The sequence below is a fragment of the Saccopteryx leptura genome, chromosome 2 (assembly GCF_036850995.1).
Source record: "Saccopteryx leptura isolate mSacLep1 chromosome 2, mSacLep1_pri_phased_curated, whole genome shotgun sequence".
In the NCBI taxonomy this organism is placed as follows: Eukaryota; Metazoa; Chordata; class Mammalia; order Chiroptera; family Emballonuridae; genus Saccopteryx; species Saccopteryx leptura.
Genome location: NC_089504.1, coordinates 3038550 through 3061774, shown reverse-complemented (window position 1 = coordinate 3061774; position 23225 = coordinate 3038550). Strand labels below are relative to the sequence as shown.

Here is a 23225-nt window from a genome sequence, read left to right as displayed (position 1 = left end):
CAATAAGTAAAATTAAAAAAAGAAATTCTGACTGTGCTTCATTCAGGGAGTCTGAGAAAGGCCAGGTGGGAGGCGGGACCAGGGCAGGCAGGTGGATGGAGATGCCCTTCCTTCTCATTGAGAACTGGTTTGGTTACCTTCTGGAGTCAGGGGCCAGCGCTGCAGGTGAGGAGGTGAGTAGGCCTCCAGGGCACAGAGATCCAGAGGAGGCCGTGCTGGGGCCAGACCGGGGTGGGGGTGGGGTGGGGGTGGGGTGGGGTGGTCTGCTGCCCCTGCCTCCTCCTCTGGAAGGATCTCCAGACCAGCTGCCTAGCCTGTCTTCCCCGGTATGTGTCTATGGCAACTACACAGCTCTCACTTCCCTGGGCCTTTCCGTTTCAAATGCTCTGTCCTTTTGTTCGCACAGCAACCCGGGTCATATCCGGTGTTCCCCGTTGTTTTTTCATCGGGGATAAAGAAGAGACTGCTTGTTATTCTGTCCGTGGGCCAGGGTTGGGGCACGGAGCTGGGAGACCATGACCACCACCACTTCCGAGACTCTGAGACCCACGTGGGTAGCAGAAGTGGCGCAGTTCGGGGGAGCATGCTCTGGACTAGGCGCCTGCACGGCAGCCCCGATTTTCCTTATGCCCCTGAACCCCCCTCTCTGGGCCTCCCCTTCCCCTGCGTAACTGACATCACCTGGCAGACAGCGTTGCAGCCTGCAGGCTGTATTGTCCCTCCTTGTTTGCAGGGAGAAGCAGGTGCGCTCTGCGCGAGAGCTGCTGGGCGCAGAGCCGGCATTCGGAACCTTTTGGAGCTCGGGGTCTTTGCTCTGAGTGGGAAGGTAAGGGTCTCTGTCTACTGGAGGTGTCCCGAGCCTTGGAGACACTCTGCAGAGAGCATGGCCAGGGCCGGGCTCGATGCCCTAGACGCGCCAGCTGTCGCTCTCAGAGCGCGACTCAGGAGGGACGTGAGCTCAGAAGAAACGTTAGCCACCCCCCACCCCCACCCCCGCCAGCCCTCGATTCCCGAAGGGGAGAACTTGGCTTCTCCCTGGGGGCGCCGTTTCACGGCGAGCTCAGGGTGTGGGCATTCGAGGAGGACACTAGCCCTTTGAGGTAGTGCCTTTATATTTCAGTTTTTAGAAAGCGCAGGAGAAGAACGGCCTGCAACGGGCCACGTTTGGGGTTCAAGCTTTTTAAGCAGGAAGCACGTATAGCACACTGTCCCTTTAAGGCGTTGGGCCTGCCCGAGGCATTCTGCCCCTCGCCGCGGTCCGTAGCGCCTCTCCGAGAGGCCGGCTTTGTGCGCTCGCCCCGCCCCCAGGCCGCTTCGGCCATTCCGCGCAAGCGCACTGCGGGCTCCGCGCCGCCTCGTCGAGCTCGGCCCCGGCTCCCGCCCAGGCGGCGGCTTACCCGACTACCGGCGCGCCTGCTCCCGCCCGCCGCGGCCCGGCAGGTAAGCGGGATGCCTGGCCTGCGGACACGCGCGGGGTGCCGACGCCGTTGCATCCCCGTAAACCGCTGCCGCACGTGTCCCGGCGGGTCCGGCCTTGGCCCAGGTCCCGGCCCGCCGGGGCCCCTCGGTGCAGACACCCCGCGCGGCCACGCCGCCTCGCCTTCCGGGTACCCGACCCGCACCCCGGCTCCGCACCGAGCACGCGGGCCCCTCCCCTCCCCGGAGCCCCGCCCGCGTGGCTTCCCCCCCGCACGGACCCCTAAACGGTTCCCTGGGGCCCCCCACCCCGGGGGCGCTGCCCCGTGCGCCCCGCTCCCCAACGGCCCGGTGACAGCCCCTCAGCCCGGGGACTGCGCCTTCGTTCTGCAGCCAGCCTGCGTCCATCCTTTCCTCTGGTCTCCATGGCTCCTCCAAAGAGAGACCCCAGAGCGACGCGGGCCCCCCCCAGGCCGAGCCGGCGCCCCCAGCCCCAGGGCCTGGCCGGGGCGCGCACGGCCCTGTCCGCCCGCGGCCGCGGGAGCGCACCCCCCAGCCCGGCCGCTGCTCACGCTCAGCCGGAGGGGGCCGGGCCCCGGCTCTCCCCTGACAGCCCCGGGTCCCAGGATGGGGGCTCGGGGCCGCGGGGCCGCTCCCGGGGAAGGACGGGCGACCAAGGACTGAGACCCAGCAGCCAGGTGGGGAGGGCCGTGTTCCCCGTGGGGCTGGCCCCCTGGGGGAGTCACCAGGTGGCCTCCCGTCTTCCCAGCGCTGTAGGCCCAGTGTCTGCGGCTGGACCCGGGAACCTGCCTCTTACAAGCAGGCGGGAAGCACCCCGAAGTCTTTATTTTGGAGCTTGGCCTTTAGGTGGAGAGGCTCACCCGGGCGGGAAGCCTGTGGGCAGGGAGCCTGTGCTCTGGAGGCCAACTCCAAATTGTCATTTGTGTTCACCTTCTCGGACTCCCTTTCCAAGGAGCTCTAGTTCCTAACCAGCTTCCCAGTTTCTTGTAAACAATCGCTGGACACAGAACCAACCACCTGAGTGTTTAGGAGAAATGCCAGGTTTCCCATCCCCTCTCCCCTTAGGTCGGAACTTGGGACAGAGTCAAGAAACCCTATCCTTTCTTTTTTTTTATAAATAAATTTTTATTTTAATGGGGTGACATCAATAAATCAGGGTACATATATTTAAAGAAAACATGTCCAGGTTATTTTGTCATTCAATTCTGTTGCATAGCCATGAGAAACCCTATTCTTAATGAAAAGTCCTGCTGATATTTTTTGCTAGCCCCGGGTGTGGGTGGATGGGGCTGGAGCTGGGAGGGGTTGGGCAGCCAGTGTGCTAGTGTGTGTGTGGCCTCCCCTCCCCTCCTGGTGGGTCTCGGTTTTTATGCTAAAATGAGCTGCCCTGAGCCCCCCAAGTGAAGCCTCTTGTGTTCCCAACTGGCTCCTGGCTTGGGCGCCCAGGGGCCCTAGTTGTCTCAGCCCTGTGTAGTCTGACATCCTCTGGGGCTGCGTGTCCAGCTCCTCCCTCCTCCGGCTCCTGCAGCCCACCGAGGGGAAGACAGCAAGAGATAATAATCACCAAGTAGCCTTTACTGAGCGTCAGCCCTGTGCCAGCACCTTGCCCCGCAGGTGTACCTGACCCGCCTATCCCCAACCCTCCTCTCCCCTCCCCCACGCCAGCACTCGGGTTTGGGATCCGTCCTTGCCGCAGGGGCAGGTGAGGCCTGGGACCAGCCCTGGCTGCCCGCGGGCTCTGCACAGCTCTGTTTCAATGTCATCCCTCTTCCTTCTCCCATGTAGAATTTTTTTGAGACATGGTGTTTTTGGACAGCTTCCATTTCACCTTGGTGTGACAGAGAGCTTGTACAAACTTTACTTTTCAGCTCCAAGCAAGGGTTTAAGTGGCGTGTGAACGCGCGGATGGCGGCTCTGGCTTCCCGGGGTTGGGTGGCCAGTGAGGTTTGCGAGAACATCTTTTGGTGGCTCCCCTCTGTGTGATGCTTTCCCTCGCTTCAGAGCCACCTGGCGTGCTTCTGGGAGGTGTATCCAGGGACGGAGCTCTGGGTGCACAGCCTTTGGGTGGTTTTCATTGTGGGGGTGAAACCTCACGGAGCTGGGGCCCTTCCCTCCTGCAGGGTGAGCCTGGCCTGAGGCTCCGAGCAGGCTGCAGGCTCTCCCGCAAGCAGGGCTGCCTCAGGGCCGTCTTCCCAGCTGTGGCTGTAGCCTCTGGAGGACATCCTGGAGGCAGCTTGTGTCCGCAGCCTGCACCTGGGGACAGCGAAGCCCTGGCCGTGTGGGGGGTGCTCTTGTGTTTTCAAAAGTGGCAGTTTGCAGTGTTGTGTCAGTTGGGACACATTTGAGGATTTGGGTTGAGTTCTCAGAGTTGTAGGTCCCCAAGCTCAGTCATTTGGCTAGTTAGTTTTCTGACTAGAGAAGCCTTCGGGTTTTTTTGTTTTAACGTAGAAGGGTGCTTGGAAGAAAACTGTGTTTTGTTTGCCTGGGCCTTGCTGCATTCCTGCAGACAGGGGCTACAGAATAGGAAGCACCCAGTTACCAGGGGCCCGAGCTGGGTGTCTTAGCGTCGCAGCTGAAAAGCATTAGCAAGGGGCTGGGTTAACACTTAGTTCCTCAGTTTGGAGCAGACTCTGCCTCAGATACGTGGTCAAATGGCTTTTATCCCTTTTCCTGGAAGTTAATTTTTAAAATACGGTTTGCTTGTTGGCCTAGGTCCCCGGCTGTAAGTGTCGATTAGCAGACAGCCCTTCCCACTCTGCGTCTTCTGTGTGGAGCTGTGCGCCTCCCCGCCTGGGTCTCCCTCCCCGCCCGCTGGGCCTCAGAGCCATGGCAACGGAGGAGAAGAAGCCGGAGACCGAGGCTGCCAGAGCCCAGCCCACCCCTTCGTCCTCGGCCACGCAGAGCAAGGCGAGTCCCGAGGGCTCCTGGGGGCTGTGGGGGCACCTCGACCGCGGGACCCTCGGAAGTATCGTTTGAAGCCCCTCGGTCTGTTCTCCCTCCTCAGTTAAATGTTGCCAGTTTTTTTTTTTTCTTTACAGAGACAGAGAGAGAGAGAGAGAGAGAGAGGGAGGGAGGGATAGACAGGGACAGAGAGACAGGAATGGAGAGAGATGAGAAGCATCAATCATTAGTTTTGTTTTTTTGTTTTTTTTTTTCATTTTTCCGAAGCTGGAAACTGGAGGCAGTCAGACAGACTCCCGCATGCGCCCGACCAGGATCCACCCGGCACGCCCACCAGGGGGCGATGCTCTGCCCATCCCGGGCATCACTTCTGTTGCTACCAGAGCCATTCTAGAGCCTGAGGCAGAGGCCATGGAGCCATCCCCAGCACCCGGGTCATTTTTGCTCCAATGGAGCCTCAGCTGCGGGAGGGGAAGAGAGAGACAGAGAGGAAGGAGAGGGGGAGGGGTGGAGAAGCAAATGGGCGCTTCTCCTGTGTGCCCTGGCCAGGAATTGAACCCGGGACTTCCGAACGCCAGGCCGACGCTCTACCACTGAGCCAACCGGCCAGGGCCTTTCATTAGTTTTTTGTTGTGACACCTTAGTTCATTGATTGCTTTCTCATATGTGCCTTGACCGTGGGCCTTCAGCAGATCAAGTAACCCCTTGCTCGAGCCAGCGACCTTGGGTCCAAGCTGGTGAGCTTTTTGCTCACACCAGATGAGCCCACACTCAAGCTGGCGACCTTGGGGTCTCGAACCTGGGTCTTCTGCATCCCAGTCCAGTACTCTATCCACTGCGCCACCGCCCGGTCAGGCAAATGTTGCCAGTTTTATTCACTGACTGTGGCTTTCCTGCCTTGTCTTCTGGGGGAGGGAGGGGTTTAGCAGCCCCCTCGCTGATAGCCCTGATTATGAGACTAGGACCCAGACACATCTGTTATGAAGAAATGGCTCACAGCTCTGACCTAGACAGCAAGCAGCCAGGCCCAGGGAGACTTAGGCAGGGGCTGCAGGAGGAGGAGAAGCCCAGGTGTAGATGTGTCCAGTTGGTAAGTTGACGTCCCAGTGGAGGTGGGGTGGGCACAGGTAGGTCTGAGCTCGAGGTGAAGTTATGGAACCAAATCCAGACCAGTAGGCCGTTGAGTTGGATGGTTGGTGGTGGTTCCTTTCTGCTAATGAGTACTGTCTTTTCAACAGCCTACACCTGTTAAACCAAACTATGCCCTAAAGTTCACCCTGGCCGGCCACACGAAAGCTGTGTCCTCTGTGAAATTCAGCCCGAATGGGGAATGGCTGGCAAGTTCGTGTAGGTCTCAGTGGGACCTCAGCTGCTGGGAGAACCTGGTGGGCGGTGGGGGCCTTGCTCTTTGACACCCCCTGGGTCGTGCAGCGTGGGCGTGTCTGCTGGCGTCCTTGGTTAGGGATAAAGAAGTCACTCCCTGTTGAGATTGTGTCTGTTGCCACTCTGAGCGGCCGGGGTGGGGGCTCCTTCACCCTGCTCCCGGGGGGCGTGTGTGTGGAAGCCCAGAATTTGGACGCTGGATGACGGGGCAACCTTGGTTCCTTGTTCCTTGTTTCTTCCAGCCGCTGATAAACTCATTAAAATTTGGGGCGCCTACGATGGGAAATTTGAGAAAACCATCTCCGGGCACAAGCTGGTAGGCATCGGCCCACACACTGAGGTTGACGGCTGCTAGCGTGTGCGCGGGCCCCTCTCCCGGGCTGGCCGGGTCGAGATGTTGAGTTTCCCCCAAGTTCTTTTTAGTAGTTATTTGCCTCTTTCCGTTTCCCCTTCAAATACAAGCAAAAGTGTATCTAGAAAGTCACCGAGGTAGAAGAATGAGCCAGCTGGTCTGTGTGGGCTCAGGAGGCAAGTTACAGAGGCATGAGATGGGCCCTTGGAGCGTAGGGCAGAGAGGGAGACAGACAGACAGACAGGACACACGTTGCCTGGTATTTCAGCGAATGCTTAGAGTTCCTGAGACAAGTCTGTGCCCCACCGTGAGGCCTGGCAGAGCCTCGAGCACGTGCTCTTCCTCGGGGCCCCGTGTGGCCTGCCTCCTGTGTGGGCAGCGCTGGCCGGGGCATTTCCAGAGGGGCTGATGCCGTGTGCATCCTCAGTGGGATGGTGGGCATGTGACCTTGGTGGGCCAGTTGTATTTTGTCCCGTCAAGGACAGTGACCCTTCGTGTTTTCTCCCCAGGGAATATCAGATGTGGCGTGGTCGTCGGATTCTAACCTCCTCGTTTCTGCCTCGGATGATAAAACCCTGAAGATATGGGATGTGAGCTCGGTAAGCCGCCTCTGGGTCCCCCTCCTAGAGGAGCGAGCGTAGGTGGAGGAGGGGCGTGTGCTGTCGCAGGCTTGGAGGGTCAGGCGTTGATGGGTCAGCGGGCCCCACTCTTCCCGTTCCTGGGGTAACAGTCTAACAATGCTCCATTTTAGGGGAAGTGTCTGAAAACCCTGAAAGGACACAGTAATTACGTCTTTTGCTGTAACTTCAACCCACAGTCCAATCTCATCGTCTCAGGCTCCGTGAGTGTGCAGGGAGGTGGGAGGGCTTTGAGCCGTTGCCGTGCAGCGGGTGAGCTCGGAGCCCCTCCGCGCTGCCTGGGGGGTGGGGGTGGGGGGCCGATGCCGTGCAGCGGGTGAGCTCGGAGCCCCTCCGCGCTGCCTGGGGGGTGGGGGTGGGGGGCCGATGCCGTGCAGCGGGTGAGCTCGGAGCCCCTCCGCGCTGCCTGGGGGGGGGGGGTGGGGGCCGATGCCGTGCAGCGGGTGAGCTCGGAGCCCCTCCGCGCTGCCTGGGGGGGTGGGGGTGGGGGGCCGATGCCGTGCAGCGGGTGAGCTCGGATCCCCTCCGCGCTGCCTGGGGGGTGGGGGTGGGGGGCCGATGCCGTGCAGCGGGTGAGCTCGGAGCCCCTCCGCGCTGCCTGGGGGGTGGGGGTGGGGGTGGGGGGCCGATGCCGTGCAGCTGGTGAGCTCGGAGCCCCTCCGCGCTGCCTGGGGGGTGGGGGTGGGGGGGCCGATGCCGTGCAGCGGGTGAGCTCGGATCCCCTCCGCGCTGCTGGGGGGGGGGGGGGGGGGGGCCGATGCCGTGCAGCGGGTGAGCTCGGAGCCCCTCCGCGCTGCCTGGGGGGTGGGGGTGGGGGGCCGATGCCGTGCAGCGGGTGAGCTCGGAGCCCCTCCGCGCTGCCTGGGGGGTGGGGGTGGGGGGGCCGATGCCGTGCAGGGGGTGAGCTCGGAGCCCCTCCGCGCTGCCTGGGGGGTGGGGGTGGGGGGCCGATGCCGTGCAGCGGGTGAGCTCGGAGCCCCTCCGTGCTGCCTGGGGGGTGGGGGTTCTGGGGTTCTGGAGGGTCCGTCTCTGCCTCTCCTCCCTGGGGAGTGGCTGTAACCTCTCCTTTTGTCCTCAGTTTGACGAAAGCGTGAGGATATGGGATGTGAAAACGGGGAAGTGCCTCAAGACCCTGCCCGCCCACTCGGACCCGGTCTCCGCGGTAGGTCCCCCGACTGTAAACGCCGTCCTGACCGTCAGCCCGCAGTGCGGTGTGGTGCGCAGAGGTCGGGCACTGGGGACGCCGGTGATCTCACAGTCCTGTGGAAGGACGGGGTTGTAGTGTGGGGGTGTCCTCAGACCGAGCCATGAGGACGGGGCGGTCAGCCCTGGAAGAGGGGCCGTGCTCTGGGAAGGGCGTTGGGGTGAAATGTGAGTTCAGACAGCAGGTAGTGCTTTGACTGGTGGGTGGTGGCTGGAGGCGGGCGGGGCTGGCCTGAGGTGGGGAGAGCTCTGGGCAGGGGGCCTGCAGGGGGCGGCGCTGGGGAGCGCCCGCGGCCTGTGGTCCTGCCGTTTTGCAGGTGCCAGCAGTGTGTGCCGTGAGTGGACAGGAGGCACACTACACAGTCAGAACTGCTCCATTTAAAAATGGCTGAGGTATCTCTGTAGCAGAGAGCCTGCTGTGGTTCTTAGGCACCTTGGCCTTTGGGTGGAGCGGGAATGACGCAGACGGTGCCCGGGTGACTGAGCGCCGGCCCTTCCCAGTCTCGGAGTCGTGGGGCCAGCGCTTTCAAGCACTGTCGGCCGGGAGAGGCCGCTTTGCGTGCCGAGACCTCAGTGCAGGACGCAGGGGGTGGGGAGGGCCTGGTAGAGGCCGCTGGCCCGGCTGCTGCCTCTGCCTCCAGTGTGGAGTCGCAGTCCTAGCAGAAAAGACTGTCACACAGGGACACGGTGACCTCGGGTGACACCGTCCAGGAAATGAGTTGAAAGCATTCTGTCTGCAGTACAGAAGTCAGGGATGGCTGAGGAGTGTTTCTTTTTTTTTAAAGGCAGTGCAGTGAGGGGGAGGTCAGTCTCCTTGTTCCCAGCCTGCAGGTGGCGCTGCCCTAATGCTGGGCTTTCAGTCCTGGCCCTGCAGCTGTGCTCCTGGCGGACAGGAGTGGTGCTGGGGGTCGTGGGGCGCTCCTGGTCCTGTCCCGGGCCTGCGGCTGTGCTCCTGGTGGACAGGAGTGGTGCTGGGGGTCTGGGGGCTCCTGGTCCTGTCCCGGGCCTGCGGCTGTGCTCCTGGCGGACAGGAGTGGTGCTGGGGGTCTGGGGGCTCCTGGTCCTGTCCCGGGCCTGCGGCTGTGCTCCTGGCGGACAGGAGTGGTGCTGGGGGTCTGGGGGCTCCTGGTCCTGTCCCGGGCCTGCGGCTGTGCTCCTGGCGGACAGGAGTGGTGCTGGGGGTCTGGGGGCTCCTGGTCCTGTCCCGGGCCTGCGGCTGTGCTCCTGGCGGACAGGAGTGGTGCTGGGGGTCTGGGGGCTCCTGGTCCTGTCCCGGGCCTGCGGCTGTGCTCCTGGCGGACAGGAGTGGTGCTGGGGGTCTGGCGGCTCCTGGTCCTGTCCCGGGCCTGCGGCTCTCCTCCTGGCGGACAGGAGTGGTGCTGGGGATCTGGCGGCTCCTGGTCCTGTCCCGGGCCTGCAGCCCAGACCTCTGCATTGTTTCTGTGTGACTTGCACTGTTTGAGCAGCTTTGCTGCTGGTGGGATTGTCCCTGCAGGGGGAACTTGAGGAGTGAACCTAGTGTCCCAGTCCCTATGTTGAATTTTCTAATGGATACATTCTTTTTTTTTTTTTGTATTTTTCTGAAGCTGGAAATGGGGAGGCAGTCAGACAGACTCCTGCATGCGCCCAACCGGGATCCACCTGGCACGCCCACCAGGGGGCGATGCTCTGCCCCTCCGGGGTGTCACTCTGTCGTGACCAGAGCCGCTCTAGTGCCTGGGGCAGAGGCCATGGAGTCATCCCCAGCGCCCGGGACATCTTTGCTCCAGTGGAGCCTCGGCTGCGGGAGGGGAAGAGAGAGACAGAAAGGAAGGAGAGGGGGAGGGGTGGAGAAGCAGATGGGCGCTTCTCCTGTGTGCCCTGGCCGGGAATCGAACCCGGGACTTCCGCACGCCAGGCCGACGCTCTACCACTGAGCCAACCGGCCAGGGCCAATGGATACATTTTGGGGCTGGACTCTGCAGTGGGCTCCCTCCCAGTGCCCCCCCCCCTTAGTTCAGCCAGTCCTCTCCTGCTGGGACTTCTCTGTACCAGCCAATTACAGATTACCTTTGTACTTTGTGTTAGTTTCAGGTGAGCAGCCCAGTGGTTGGACACTCATACTTTCTGGTGTTCCCCCAGTAGTTCCGGTGCTGACCCGGCCACACAGAGTTGTCACAGTATCGACTACCTCTCCTGTGCTGTACTTGACCCCCTGTGATGTGTCACTTTCAGGGTGGACAGCCTTCCCCACACCCCATGGTCCCTTGCTGCAGCCGGGGGCCTGTGTTTCCTTCCTCGTCACCAGTGTGTCTGCCTCGGTGCTTCTGCATGAGCCCACTCCGTCTCCAGGTGTCCCTCCATAGAGAACTTGGAGGGACCGTCCCCCTGAATTGAGACATGTCCTTTGTCCTCCCTGCTGGGTCCCTCCTTGTTGCCTTCCTCACTTCTCAGCGGCACTGAAGAGTGTTGGCCGTCTCCTCGGACGTCCAGCCTGGACGAACCACCTCTCTGACCCCTGAGCGTGGGTTGAGTCGTGGCACTCGGAGGTGGTTGGGAACAAGCGGGCGTTGCAGGGTCATAAAGAAAAGGGCTGAGGAAGCAGCCAGGCAGGGACCGTTGCTAGCGGTGCCACACGGGCAGCGGCCGGGGCTGGGGACAGCCGGGAAGCCTTGGTGCGGCTGGAGAGGCTCCGCCACCCCGCCACCCCGCGCCCCGCTGCCTGTGGCCGCCGAGCCCGAGTCCAGGTCGAGACGTGCTGTCAGAGATGCTTTCAGGGTCGAGGACTTGGAACAGCGGAAAAGAGTGTCAGGTGTCTTGTAAATAGCTTCATACTGAGGACACAAGTAATGTTTCAGGTCTAGTGGGTTAAATAAAGCTGTCACCGAGCCTGACCAGGCGGTGGCGCAGTGGATAGAGCATTGGACTGGGACACGGAGGACCCAGGTTCAAGACCCCGAGGTCGCCAGCTTGAGCGCAGGCTCATCTGGTTTGAGCAGAAGCTCACCAGCTTGGACCCAGGTCGCTGGCTCGAGCAAGGGGTTACTCAGTCTGCCGTAGCCCCCCCCCCCCCCCCCCCCCCCCCCGTCAAGGCACATATGAGAAAGCAATCAGTGAACAACTAAGGTGTCACAACGAAGAATTTCTTTCCTTTTTTTTTTCTGAAGTTGGAAATGGAGGCAGTCAGACAGACTCCCGCATGTGCCTGACGGATCCACCCGGCATGCCCACCAGGGGGCAATGCTCTGCCCATCTGGGGCATTGCTCTGTTGCAACCAGAGCCATTCTAGCACCTGAGGCAGAGGCCATGGAGCCGTCGTCCTCAGCGCCCAGGCCAACTTTGCTCCAATGGAGCCTCAGCTGTGGGAGGGGAAGAGAGAGACAGAGAGGAAGGAGAGGGGGAGGAGCGGAGAAGCAGATGGGCGCTTCTCCTGTGTGCCCTGGTCAGGAATCAAACCCGGGACTCCTGCATGCTAGGCCGACGCTCTACCACTGAGCCAACTGGCCAGGGCCCACAACGAAGAATCGATGCTTCTCATCTCTCTCTGTTCCTGTCTGTCTGTCCCTGTCTATCCCTCTCTGACTCTCTCTCTGTCTCTGTAAAAGAAAAACCTGTCACCAAGAGGGGTAGGTGTCCGAATGGGGTCTCGCGAGCAGAGCGGCAGCACCCCAGGTGTGGGGGGAGCTGGTTCCCGGCAGGATGGCACCCGGCGGACGGGCATCCTGGGGAGGCAGGAGGGCTGGTCAGGGAAGTCGCGATCTGTGTCGATGGCTGAAAATTGACCTTCTTTCCCATTCCTCACGCTCAGGTTCATTTTAATCGTGATGGGTCCCTAATAGTGTCGAGTAGCTACGACGGGCTCTGGTAAGTGGAGGGTTTCCTTCTTTATGTAGCAGGTGTCTGGACGGCCTCCTCTGGGCCTGGCTGGGCCTCTGGGTGTGTGCCCGGCCTTGCTGGCGGGGAGGAGCCAGAGCCCCTCTGCCTGGCATCCCACTGAGGAAGGGTCCACACCCAGTGGGTGAATCCTGACAAGCCCCACTGCGGGGTTGGTCGGGCAGCCGCTGGCCCAGGTGACGGCCGAGTGGAACTTCTGTTACAAGGGAGGATGGCAGTACAGCTGGGAATGTTCACATTTAGTAAAATAAGATAAAATAGCCACATAAATGGCACATGCGAACATAGCAGAGGAGAAAGTAGGCCTTATGTACGGGTGTTACAGCGAGGGCTGCACTGGCTGGAGGCCTTCGTCGGAGGCTGCTGGGTTTGGGCTAAAAACCCTCTGACTCCTTCGCTGTCAGGAAACACCTGATCAAAGGAGTAGTGACTAGAGGAGCGGGGAGGGCGTGTCGGGCAGATGCAGCAAAGAACGACATCGACCAAAGTGGGTTTAGAGCTGGAGCTTTGAGCTGGGGGGGGTGGGGACATGACGAACCAGGCGGGCTGGTGCCTCCAGTGGCGGCCCAGAGGTACGGGGACACCGGGGTGCCAGGAGAGCTGAGCCCAGAGGTACGGGGACACCGGGGTGCCAGGAGAGCTGAGCAGGTACGGGAACACCGGGGTGCCAGGAGAGCTGAGCCCAGAGGTACAGGAACACCGGGGTGCCAGGAGAGCTGAGCCCAGAGGTACGGGAACACCGGGGTGCCAGGAGAGCTGAGCAGGTACGGGGACACCGGGGTGCCAGGAGAGCTGAGCCCAGAGGTACGGGAACACCGGGGTGCCAGGAGAGCTGAGCAGGTACGGGAACACCGGGGTGCCAGGAGAGCTGAGCAGGTACAGGAACACCGGGGTGCCAGGAGAGCTGAGCCCAGAGGTACGGGAACACCGGGGTGCCAGGAGAGCTGAGCAGGTATGGGAACACCGGGGTGCCAGGAGAGCTGAGCCCAGAGGTACGGGGACACCGGGGTGCCAGGAGAGCTGAGCCCAGAGGTACGGGGACACCGGGGTGCCAGGAGAGCTGAGCAGGTACAGGAACACCGGGGTGCCAGGAGAGCTGAGCCCAGAGGTACGGGAACACCGGGGTGCCAGGAGAGCTGAGCAGGTACGGGAACACCGGGGTGCCAGGAGAGCTGAGCAGGTACGGGAACACCAGGGTGCCAGGAGAGCTGAGCCCAGAGGTACGGGAACACCGGGGTGCCAGGAGAGCTGAGCAGGTACGGGAACACCGGGGTGCCAGGAGAGCTGAGCCTAGAGGTACGGGAACACCGGGGTGCCAGGAGAGCTGAGCCCAGAGGTACAGGAACACCGGGCACTGGGAGAGCTGAGCAGGTACGGGGACACCGGGCGCCAGGAGAGCCGAGTGCAGCACGTTGCTTAGACTGACAGGGGACTCGGACTGCATGCCTGGTGTGTGTGTGCGTGTGTGCGTGCGGGCGTGCACGGAACAGCTGAGCTGCTGGGCCTCCCCGGGCCGAGGAGGTGGAGGGCCAGTCCCTTCTCCCCGGTGGTTTCCCCCATTATGGACGCGCCCCTCGTGGAAGGGGAGCTCAAGCATGCCCGGGTCTGTCTGCACGCCACGCCCGCTGTCCCCTGGAGCGCGTGAGAATGGTCCAGTACAGGGAATGTGGGAGCGTGAGGGCATGAGACTGCGGGAGGGGGTGGGGGGTGGGCTCTGAGCCCGTGTCTGACTGAGAGCGGCTGGGACACAAGCGCCTGCTGGACCTTGCTTTTCAACAGTTTTTTGTTCTTGCTTTGCAGTCGGATCTGGGATACCGCCTCGGGCCAGTGCCTGAAGACGCTGATCGGTGAGTGCCAGAGCCTTTGCTTTTGGGGTGTTTCCTCCAGGGGACTGTGCTGGGTCAGCTGCTTCTCCCCTGAGGTCCCGTCCCCCATGGGCTCCTTCCTGACTGCGGTCGGGGCCCCGCGGTGTCCTCTGCAGGCCTCTGAGCCACTCGACTCTGCCTGTGCCTGTGGGCCCCGCGGTGTTCCTCCTGGGCCTGCGTGGTGGGGGGGGCTGGAGCGGGTGTGGAGGGGCCGGAACAGGGCGCCGCAGTCACTGCAGGTGGCAGTGGTCCCTTAGGGGTGAGGGTTCTAGGCGAGGGTGTAATGACGGGCTGGGCGGGCTCCTGCAGGCGTGGGGTGTCTGCACAGGGGAGCAGTGGGCCCTGCAGGGCCAGCTGCAGCGTCTGGGGCCCGGGCAGGTGTTAGCCAGGGGGATGTTGCTGTGGGGAGGGCTGCTCACCTGCGTCAGCCTGGAAGCTGTTCCCAGTTTGGGGCAGGCGGTCACTGTGCGGAGGGGACAGCCCACCGGGGGGCGGGCTGCCCCTTCCGCTATTCTGGTGGCTGTCACGGAAGCACCTGAGGTTGTGAGTCTGGTGGGGGGTGGAAACAGCACGCCTGACCTCAGAGTTCAGGAGCAGAGTCCAAGGCCATGGTCTGCAGGCCGGGTTTCCCCTGGGCCTTCTCGCCGTCCTCACAGTTGTTCTCTGTGCCTGGTGTCAGAATCTCCTAAACACAGGTCAGACTGGGTCAGGGCCCACCAGACAGGCCTCACTTCACCTGAACTGCCCTTTGGAGGCTCTGTCCCAGGTACAACAGGGGCTTAAAGTGCTGGGCTTGTGACGTGGGAGAGAGTTTGGGGAGGACCCACCCAGCCTGCACAATAGCCTGCACGGTTTTCTGGTTTTGTGGGACCACCCTTATTTCCCACAGTGACGTCCCACTCTGTTAAAGTGTCTCTTTGGAGGCCTGGTGCAGCCATCTCTGCCTGGTGACACGCTCGCTGTCTGTTATGTTAACGTGTGATCTGTTGGCCGTCCTGTGGCTGAGCAGAAAACGGAGGCCCAGAGAGGTCACTTAACTCGCCCAAGGCCAGCCGCGAACCAGAGCCTCAGGACGGCCGGGGTGTTGGGCAGCGGGCAGCACTCCCCTCCCGTGTCTCGCTTCAGGTCTAGGAGCTAGCCCTCGCTGGCCTGGCTGATGAGGCCCGGTGGTGCTTTGCCCAGGGGCTGGGTTGGAACTGGCGGCACTCTGCACGTTGCCTGAGCACTCGGCCTGCCTCCCCGTGGGGTCCCTGGCCCGAGGGGGGCTGTGGCGGCCTCACGCCTGTGCTCGTGCCTTTTTCAGAGTCTGGGACGAGTCGGCAGCACCGGCCCCTAGTGCGCGGGGACCAGGCTCAGGCCTTTCGAGGTGGTAATGCCGTTACTGGGGTGCTCGGGACACCGGCCTCCCGCTCCCTCACCAGGGTGCACGCTCCCGGTCCTCCCACCCACCAGGGAAACACTGCTCCCAGCGTGGGGATCACAGGATGGTCATGTGGCTGGAGGTGCCCCCCTCCTGTGGGCCTCTGTGAGGCCACCCTGTCTGCTGTGAGGGTGATAGCTGGGACCGCATTCCTGGAGCTGCTGGGGGTCAGAACGAGGGTGTGGGCACAGAGTGAAGCCTCTTTCTAGAGGGACTTGCAAGTCTTTGCTGTGACTGGATCAGGAAGGCACCCAGGTCACTGTCGCAGTCCTCATGGTCTCACTGTCCGGGCGTGTGCGGTGTCTCCCGTGGGGAGGTTCGTCCTGAGTCCTCGCACCGCGCTGGCAGGGGCCTGGCGGCCTGCGTGTAGCGGCACAGGCCCTGTGCTCCCACAGCCCTCGTGCCCCAGGGGTTGTTGCGCCCCATCAGGCCCCCGTGGGCTGAGAAGCACTGAGAACAGGCTCTCATGAGGGGCACAGCGGTGGGTGAAGGGAGGTGCACAGGCTCCTGAGGACTCCGTGCAGGGTGGTGGTGTTGGCACGGTGGCAGTGGCCTCACTCGGAGCATCTGGAGCAGGGTGAGGGTGGTTCCTGCGGGGGCTGAGGCCCCGGTGCCGTCATCAGTCTGACTCTCCATGCAGATGACGACAACCCCCCTGTGTCCTTTGTGAAGTTCTCTCCGAATGGCAAGTACATCCTGGCTGCGACCTTGGACAAGTAAGTGCTCCTTCCTCCCGGCCTGCGGGGGCGGGGGTGCCATGCTGGCGGGCTCTCCTGTGGGCTCTGTCTGAGGTGACTGTGCCCAGCACAGCCCCAGCCCCGCTGGAGTGGAGCATGAGCTCTGAGCTGCTTCCTGGCTCCTTGCAGAGCCTCTGCCTCCCCTGACGGGGGCGGGGGGCAGACCTGTCACTCATCCGTTCAGCTGTCACTCATCCGTTCAGCTGTCACTCATCCGTTCAGCTGTCAGCCGCCTGCGCCGGGGGGCGGGGCAGCTCTGGCTCTCCTGAACGCACAGCGGGCCCTTCGCTGAGGCCTTGCCTGGGCCTCAAGCTCGTTTCCTCCTTGGCACCTGTATGTGGGTGCCTTTCTGCCTGGAAGGAGAGGGGTAGAATTACACTCCAGGATGTTCTGGACATTTCTGGAATCGGGGCTCTCCACGTCCCTTTCTAGTGGGAATGAGATGCCCGCTTAGTGATTTAGGGAGCACAGGTCAGCTGTCTCTGAGCTGTAAATATTTGGGGTTCCTCACTGTGCTCCGGGGAGGCCTCCAGTCCCTGGACTCTGCACCCTGCTGAGCCCCGGCTCTTGGGCCCTGGGAGGGGGTTCCGGCTTTGCTCCAGACGTGAGCGCAGCAGAGGGGGGCTCAGTGACCGCAGACAGGCCTCCCGAGAGACCCGGGAGTGTGCGTGTGACTGAGCCGCTCTGCCTTCCAGCACGCTGAAACTCTGGGACTACAGCAAAGGGAAGGTGAGCGCGGAGCCCGGGCCGGGGTGGTGGGGTGGCCGAGGGCCTGTGGAGCCGCCGTCCCGGAGCTGGTTCGGTGCAGGTGTCTCCCAGACGTGGGCTTGCATTTGTCGGTGTGCGGGTCACACCTGGAACCGAGGGGTCTGTGCTGCAGGCGTGGGCGGCTCTTGGGAGCTGGGTTAGCGGCTTAGAGCCCCTGCGCCGAGGGCGGGGCCGGGGCAGGGGCGGGGCCGGGGCGGGGCCGGGGCAGGCCCGATCCCACTGCGCCCTGTCTGTCCCTCCAGTGCCTGAAGACGTACACCGGCCACAAGAATGAGAAGTACTGCATATTTGCGAATTTCTCAGTCACCGGCGGCAAGGTAGGTTCTCCAGCCTCCTTCCCAGCGTGCCTCCCGAGAGCGACCCCGCCACCGGCTGGTACACGGGTACCTTCCCTGCCACAAAACAAGAGTTTTCTGTGTGGTTTTTTTTTTTTTTTTTTTTTTTTTTACCCAAATGAAGTCACACAAGACAAACCATTGGTGGTTCTCACTTGGATAGGGGTGTCTTTACTCGTCTGCTTCGGGACCTGCCCCGTTCAGTAACAGGTGGAGGACTCTGTGGCGAGACGTTATGATGACATCAGCGGCTTCTGTCCTTTTTTTTAAATTTTATTGATTTTGAAAGAGAAGCATCAGCTCAGTTGCTTTGTTTTAATTGTTCACCAGTTGCTTCTCATATGTGCCCTGACCAGGGAAGCCCAGGGCTAGGAGCCTCAGCGTTCCAGGTGGATGCCCTCTCAGCAGGCGCTGCCCTTGAAGTGTGGACACGGCACAGCTGTCCGGGGGCAGCTGGCTCAGGGCCATCCTGCTGGGGCCGCCCCCCTGGTCTTGCCTGGAGCTTCTTAGTCAGGTAGTCCAGGTAGAGTGACTGCAAGGAGAGGGTGACACTCAGCTGAGATGTAAGCAATACAGAAACTTAGCGGGGATTCCAGAAGACATGTTACAGCTCAGACACCCCACACGTGGCACCATTCCTGAGTGGTGCACGGAGGGTGGTGCCGGCCTGGCGGGCGTGAGGAGGCTTCGCCACTGGGAGGGTGGGCGTGAGTGTGGGGTGTAAAAGTCATCTCCCTGCACCCCCTGCGCCCCCCTGTGATTACCTAGTGGATCGTGTCTGGCTCAGAAGATAACTTGGTGTACATCTGGAACCTTCAGACGAAGGAGATCGTGCAGAAGCTGCAGGGCCACACAGGTGAGCGTGCTGCAGGGCCACACAGGTGAGCGTGCTGCAGGGCGGGCAGGTGCCACACAGGTGAGCGTGCTGCAGGGCGGGCAGGTGCCACACAGGTGAGCGTGCTGCAGGGCGGGCAGGGCCACACAGGTGAGCGTGCTGCAGGGCGGGCAGGTGCCACACAGGTGAGCGTGCTGCAGGGCGGGCAGGGCCACACAGGTGAGCGTGCTGCGGGGCGGGCAGGTGCCACACAGGTGAGCGTGCTGCGGGGCGGGCAGGGCCACACAGGTGAGCGTGCTGCGGGGCGGGCAGGTGAGCGTGCTGCAGGGCGGGCAGGTGCCACACAGGTGAGCGTGCTGCGGGGCGGGCAGGGCCACACAGGTGAGCGTGCTGCAGGGCCACACAGGTGAGCGTGCTGCGGGGCGGGCAGGTGCCACACAGGTGAGCGTGCTGCGGGGCCACACAGGTGAGCGTGCTGCGGGGCCACACAGGTGAGCGTGCTGAGGGGCCACACAGGTGAGCGTGCTGCGGGGCCACACAGGTGAGCGTGCTGCGGGGCGGGCAGGGCCACACAGGTGAGTGTGCTGCAGGTGCCACACAGGTGAGCGTGCTGCAGGGCCACACAGGTGAGCGTGCTGCGGGGCGGGCAGGTGCCACACAGGTGAGCGTGCTGCAGGGCCACACAGGTGAGCGTGCTGCAGGGCGGGCAGGGCCACACAGGTGAGCGTGCTGCGGGGCGGGCAGGTGCCACACAGGTGAGCGTGCTGCAGGGCCACACAGGTGAGCGTGCTGCAGGGCGGGCAGGGCCACACAGGTGAGCGTGCTGCGGGGCGGGCAGGTGCCACACAGGTGAGCGTGCTGCGGGGCGGGCAGGTGCCACACAGGTGAGCGTGCTGCAGGGCCACACAGGTGAGCGTGCTGCAGGGCCACACAGGTGAGCGTGCTACAGGGCGGGCAGGTGCCACACAGGTGAGCGTGCTGCGGGGCCACACAGGTGAGCGTGCTGCGGGGCCACACAGGTGAGCGTGCTGCGGGGCGGGCAGGGCCACACAGGTGAGCGTGCTGCAGGGCCACACAGGTGAGCGTGCTGCAGGGCGGGCAGGGCCACACAGGTGAGCGTGCTGCAGGGCGGGCAGGTGCCACACAGGTGAGCGTGCTGCAGGGCGGGCAGGGCCACACAGGTGAGCGTGCTGCGGGGCGGGCAGGTGCCACACAGGTGAGCGTGCTGCAGGGCGGGCAGGGCCACACAGGTGAGCGTGCTGCAGGGCGGGTAGGTGAGCGTGCTGCAGGGCGGGCAGGTGCCACACAGGTGAGCGTGCTGCGGGGCGGGCAGGGCCACACAGGTGAGCGTGCTGCAGGGCCACACAGGTGAGCGTGCTGCAGGGCCACACAGGTGAGCGTGCTACAGGGCGGGCAGGTGCCACACAGGTGAGCGTGCTGCGGGGCCACACAGGTGAGCGTGCTGCGGGGCCACACAGGTGAGCGTGCTGCGGGGCGGGCAGGGCCACACAGGTGAGCGTGCTGCAGGGCGGGCAGGGCCACACAGGTGAGCGTGCTGCAGGGCGGGCAGGTGCCACACAGGTGAGCGTGCTGCAGGGCGGGCAGGGCCACACAGGTGAGCGTGCTGCGGGGCGGGCAGGTGCCACACAGGTGAGCGTGCTGCAGGGCGGGCAGGGCCACACAGGTGAGCGTGCTGCAGGGCGGGTAGGTGAGCGTGCTGCAGGGCGGGCAGGTGCCACACAGGTGAGCGTGCTGCGGGGCGGGCAGGGCCACACAGGTGAGCGTGCTGCAGGGCCACACAGGTGAGCGTGCTACAGGGCGGGCAGGTGCCACACAGGTGAGCGTGCTGCGGGGCCACACAGGTGAGCGTGCTGCGGGGCCACACAGGTGAGCGTGCTGCAGGGCCACACAGGTGAGCGTGCTGCGGGGCGGGCAGGGCCACACAGGTGAGCGTGCTGTGGGGCGGGCAGGTGCCACACAGGTGAGCGTGCTGCGGGGCGGGCAGGGCCACACAGGTGAGCGTGCTGCAGGGCCACACAGGTGAGCGTGCTGCGGGGCGGGCAGGGCCACACAGGTGAGCGTGCTGCGGGGCGGGCAGGTGCCACACAGGTGAGCGTGCTGCGGGGCGGGCAGGTGCCACACAGGTGAGCGTGCTGCGGGGCGGGCAGGTGCCACACAGGTGAGCGTGCTGCAGGGCCACACAGGTGAGCGTGCTGCAGGGCCACACAGGTGAGTGTGCTGGAGGGCGGGCAGGTGCCACACAGGTGAGCGTGCTGCGGGGCCACACAGGTGAGCGTGCTGCAGGGCGGGCAGGGCCACACAGGTGAGCGTGCTGCGGGGCGGGCAGGGCCACACAGGTGAGCGTGCTGCAGGGCCACACAGGTGAGCGTGCTGCAGGGCGGGCAGGTGCCACCCGCTGCAGGCAGCTGGGGGGTAATGGGGGGGGGCACGGTGTGTCAGTGTTGGCTGCCTGGTCCTGCCTCTTTTTGTGGCCCTCTGGTGGCCGGGGATGCCCCCTGTGTGGGAGCGGCTGGCCAGGGCCCCTCCCGCCTTCAGCCTCTTCCAGTCCAGCTGGCCAGCAGCCCGGCTGCCCGGCCACGAGGTCCGGCTCCGTGGCTTCTCTGTGCACATGACCTGTGCATTGGTGCGTGTCCGGAACGGCACAGGGCGTGGACGTCTGCTGGCCGTGCAGAGGCTCCGGCTCCTTAGGGGAGTGGGCGCCCATCTCCCAGGCAGCCCTCTCCTGCCCCCTCAGCTGAGGGGTGCCCTCTGCCCCTGCTGGCCGCACCCCTTCCCTCCTGCACCTCACTTCTGCAGTCAGTAGAGGGCGGTGTGCCGGACCCCCCCCCCCAAGGCCTCTGCCCCGCCTTCCCTCCAATATGGCCTCACCCTGGAGAGATGGGGACTAGCCTGGGCCTGCTCCCTGCGCGGGGCTGGGCACTTCTCCCAACCGCCAGGCCGGGGCTCGGTGCTTGTTCAGAGACATGTGAGGAAGAGGTCGAGTTCAGGGGTTCAGCTTACATAAAATCATAAATGCGTTAAGCTGGTCAACTCCAGGTGCCAGCTCGTGAGGTGTGACGTACCGCCCTGGGGGGACTTGCTCCATATGCCAGAGCGGCTCTGGGCCCAGGTAAAGGGGCGTGTTGTCCATGCAGTGAGACCACCTGCAGCTGACCACTGGTGTGACCTCCGTGTGCTGCCGCACCAGGCCCTCCCTGGGGCCTCTGCTGCCCGCTCCGTCCCCTGGGCCCCCTGGGCTCGGGTGTGTGTTAGTGTTGGCAGCGCCCTGACGGCTTGTTGCCCTGAAAGGCTGTGCGCGTCAGTGGTCAGCGCTGGGCGCGGCAGCCCGACCCCGGGGTTGTGGAGCGGGTCCCTGCACCAAGGGGAGCCGTGTTGACAGTGTCTTGTTTCCAGACGTTGTGATCTCGACGGCATGCCACCCCACGGAGAACATCATCGCCTCGGCCGCCCTGGAGAACGACAAGACCATTAAGCTGTGGAAGAGTGACTGCTAGGCCCGGTGCCGCGGGCTGTCGGGAAGGTGACCCGGATTGGCGAGGAACGAGTGTCTCGAGGGAGAGCGTCCCCTGGTCCCGGCTGGTGTCTGGTGTCTGGGAGGGGCCTGGACTTGAGCCGCCTCTGAGGACGACTTGGCCGAGGTGGGGAGTGTTATCAACAGAAAGTTCTAGAAGGTGACATTTCTTGCCAATTCCTCTCACACTGTCTAGGGAAGTGTTCTAGTCTGTATTGTGTTCAGTCAACAAGAAGTTTAATTTTGTATCACGAAAGGGTGAGGTGAAGTCCAGTTATTGAGTTATGTTTTTTCCCAGTAAATGTTCTGTACTGTTCTTGATGTTTTATTACCCAGTGCAAGCGCTGTGACCAGTCACCACCCGGCGTCCTCAGCCCGGTCTCTGCAGGGTCCCCTGGTCTGTCCCATAGATGCTGCCACGACACGGCCCCACTGCCACCCAGCCCTGCCTGTAGTAGTTCCCTCTGTGTCTTAGTCTGGGACACAGACCCTGCGAGGCCACGTCTGTGTGAAAACCCCTTGTCCCTGTGTGATGGCATGGTGGTGTCCCCGTCTGTGTCCCCGGTGTTCACCCGCAGCGCAGGCTGTAGGAGAGGTCACTCTGCACGGCGTGGTGGCTTTCTCGTACGGAGCTTGTCCTCACTGCTTTTGTGTGACAGTGTCACGGTTGGCAGGAGGAGCAAGGACTTGGTAAGGGACAGGTGTCCCCAGGGAGGCATGCTTCTGTGCTGCAGAGGACCGGCCGACCCTCCCGTGGGGCAGGGCCGGGATCCCAGGGGCGCGACTTAGTTGAGAGCCCACCGCGCTGAAACGTCCTGCTGAGGGTTGTCCACAGCTCACCCAGCGGGCTCTGCGGTGCAGGAGGCCTCGGTGTCTCGGCTCAGGCTCGGGTCTGGGGCTCAGGCTGGTGCCGCCCTCCGTTGCCCGCCTGAGACCTGCCAGGCTTCTGGGCGTCCACAGCGGCGCGGGAGCCGGCTCTGTGCGGGGCGTGCCTGTGCCGTGGTGGGCGTGGGGCCAGGACTGCCGAGCCAGCCACGGGGACCCCCTGCGTGCAACAGTGTCCCCCCCTGGGGTTGGGGCCCAGTCTGCCAGCACCCTGACCTTTGGTGGAGGGGGGGAACGCGTGCCCACCTGGGCTGGGCGTACAGACGCCGACATGACCGTCTGGACCTCTGTCCCCTCCCGGAGGCCCCGGCTGCTGGCGGTCAGGACGGGGTCACGTGGATGAAGTCTGCAGGGCCTTCACGGGGCGGGCTGCCGAGGAAGTGGGGGTCGCCCGGATGGGCTTCCTGGGGACCCTCTGGGGGCCGCGTGCGCAGGGTGACATGACGGTCGTAGAGGCACCTGGGAGTGAGCTGTCCCTGTCCCTGTCCCGCAGAGGTGGGCGTCCTGCGGCTGCAGAGTGGGGGGCGCACCGCAGGCTTTGTGGGTGAGAAGGCTGAGGTCCCTGTATTGCCGTCTAAGTGGCTTTTCTGTGGGGTTTCCCAAGGCACATCGAGGGGCCTTCCATTCTGTTGGTTCTGGTGTCAGTCTGCCCCTGGGGGGGGGGGGGGTGTGCGGAGCACCGTATCCTTGAATATAGTGTATTTTTTCTACATTGGAATTCTCTGTTGTAGATTTATGTAAAAATACATTCTCTTTTTGGAAATAAAGATTTTCATGTCTTGTATTTTTGTCCCCTAAGGATTTTTTACCTTAACACGTGGCTGTTACTTGGGGTGGAGTCAGCGGGGACTGTTCCCTGCTGGGCGCCCTGGCAGGAGCTTCTGGTTTATTGTTTCTGTTGTTTTTTTGTAGCTTTTGTTACTATGAAAGTTGTGTATTTGTGCTAATTGTCAACAGTATAAAACAGTATAAAGGCAAGAAATCACCCAGATTCCTGTGATCATCTTGGGAAACATCTTCTGGTATATTCACTAAAATCAAAACATTTTATTAAAGAAAA

General features: G+C 62.9%; 2 protein-coding genes across 3 annotated transcripts in view; one reads left to right on the top strand and one right to left on the bottom strand.

The window, feature by feature from the left end:
* The window catches only part of BRD3 (bromodomain containing 3), a 65925-nt gene extending 65172 nt beyond the window's left edge, over positions 1-753 (bottom strand). Inside the window, exon 1 of the mRNA XM_066366749.1 lies at positions 682-753. The gene's annotated coding sequence lies outside the window, so the exon portion shown is untranslated. The remainder of the gene's footprint in view (positions 1-681) is intronic.
* Positions 735-22949, top strand: WDR5 (WD repeat domain 5). Of its 2 annotated transcripts, none has more exons than XM_066366752.1 (14): positions 735-826; positions 4150-4344; positions 5577-5685; positions 5964-6037; positions 6583-6672; positions 6825-6914; positions 7790-7873; positions 11703-11758; positions 13589-13635; positions 15714-15789; positions 16506-16539; positions 16821-16895; positions 17682-17769; positions 21163-22949. In XM_066366752.1, the coding sequence occupies exons 2-14, from the start codon at positions 4264-4266 to the stop codon at positions 21261-21263; spliced, it is 1005 nt and encodes a 334-aa protein (XP_066222849.1). In that variant the 5' UTR covers positions 735-826; positions 4150-4263; the 3' UTR covers positions 21264-22949. The 2 variants fall into 2 exon arrangements, with proteins under 2 accessions (XP_066222849.1, XP_066222850.1); XM_066366753.1 differs by lacking the exon at positions 735-826 and adding an exon at positions 1333-1440.
* Positions 22950-23225: the final 276 nt, after the last annotated feature.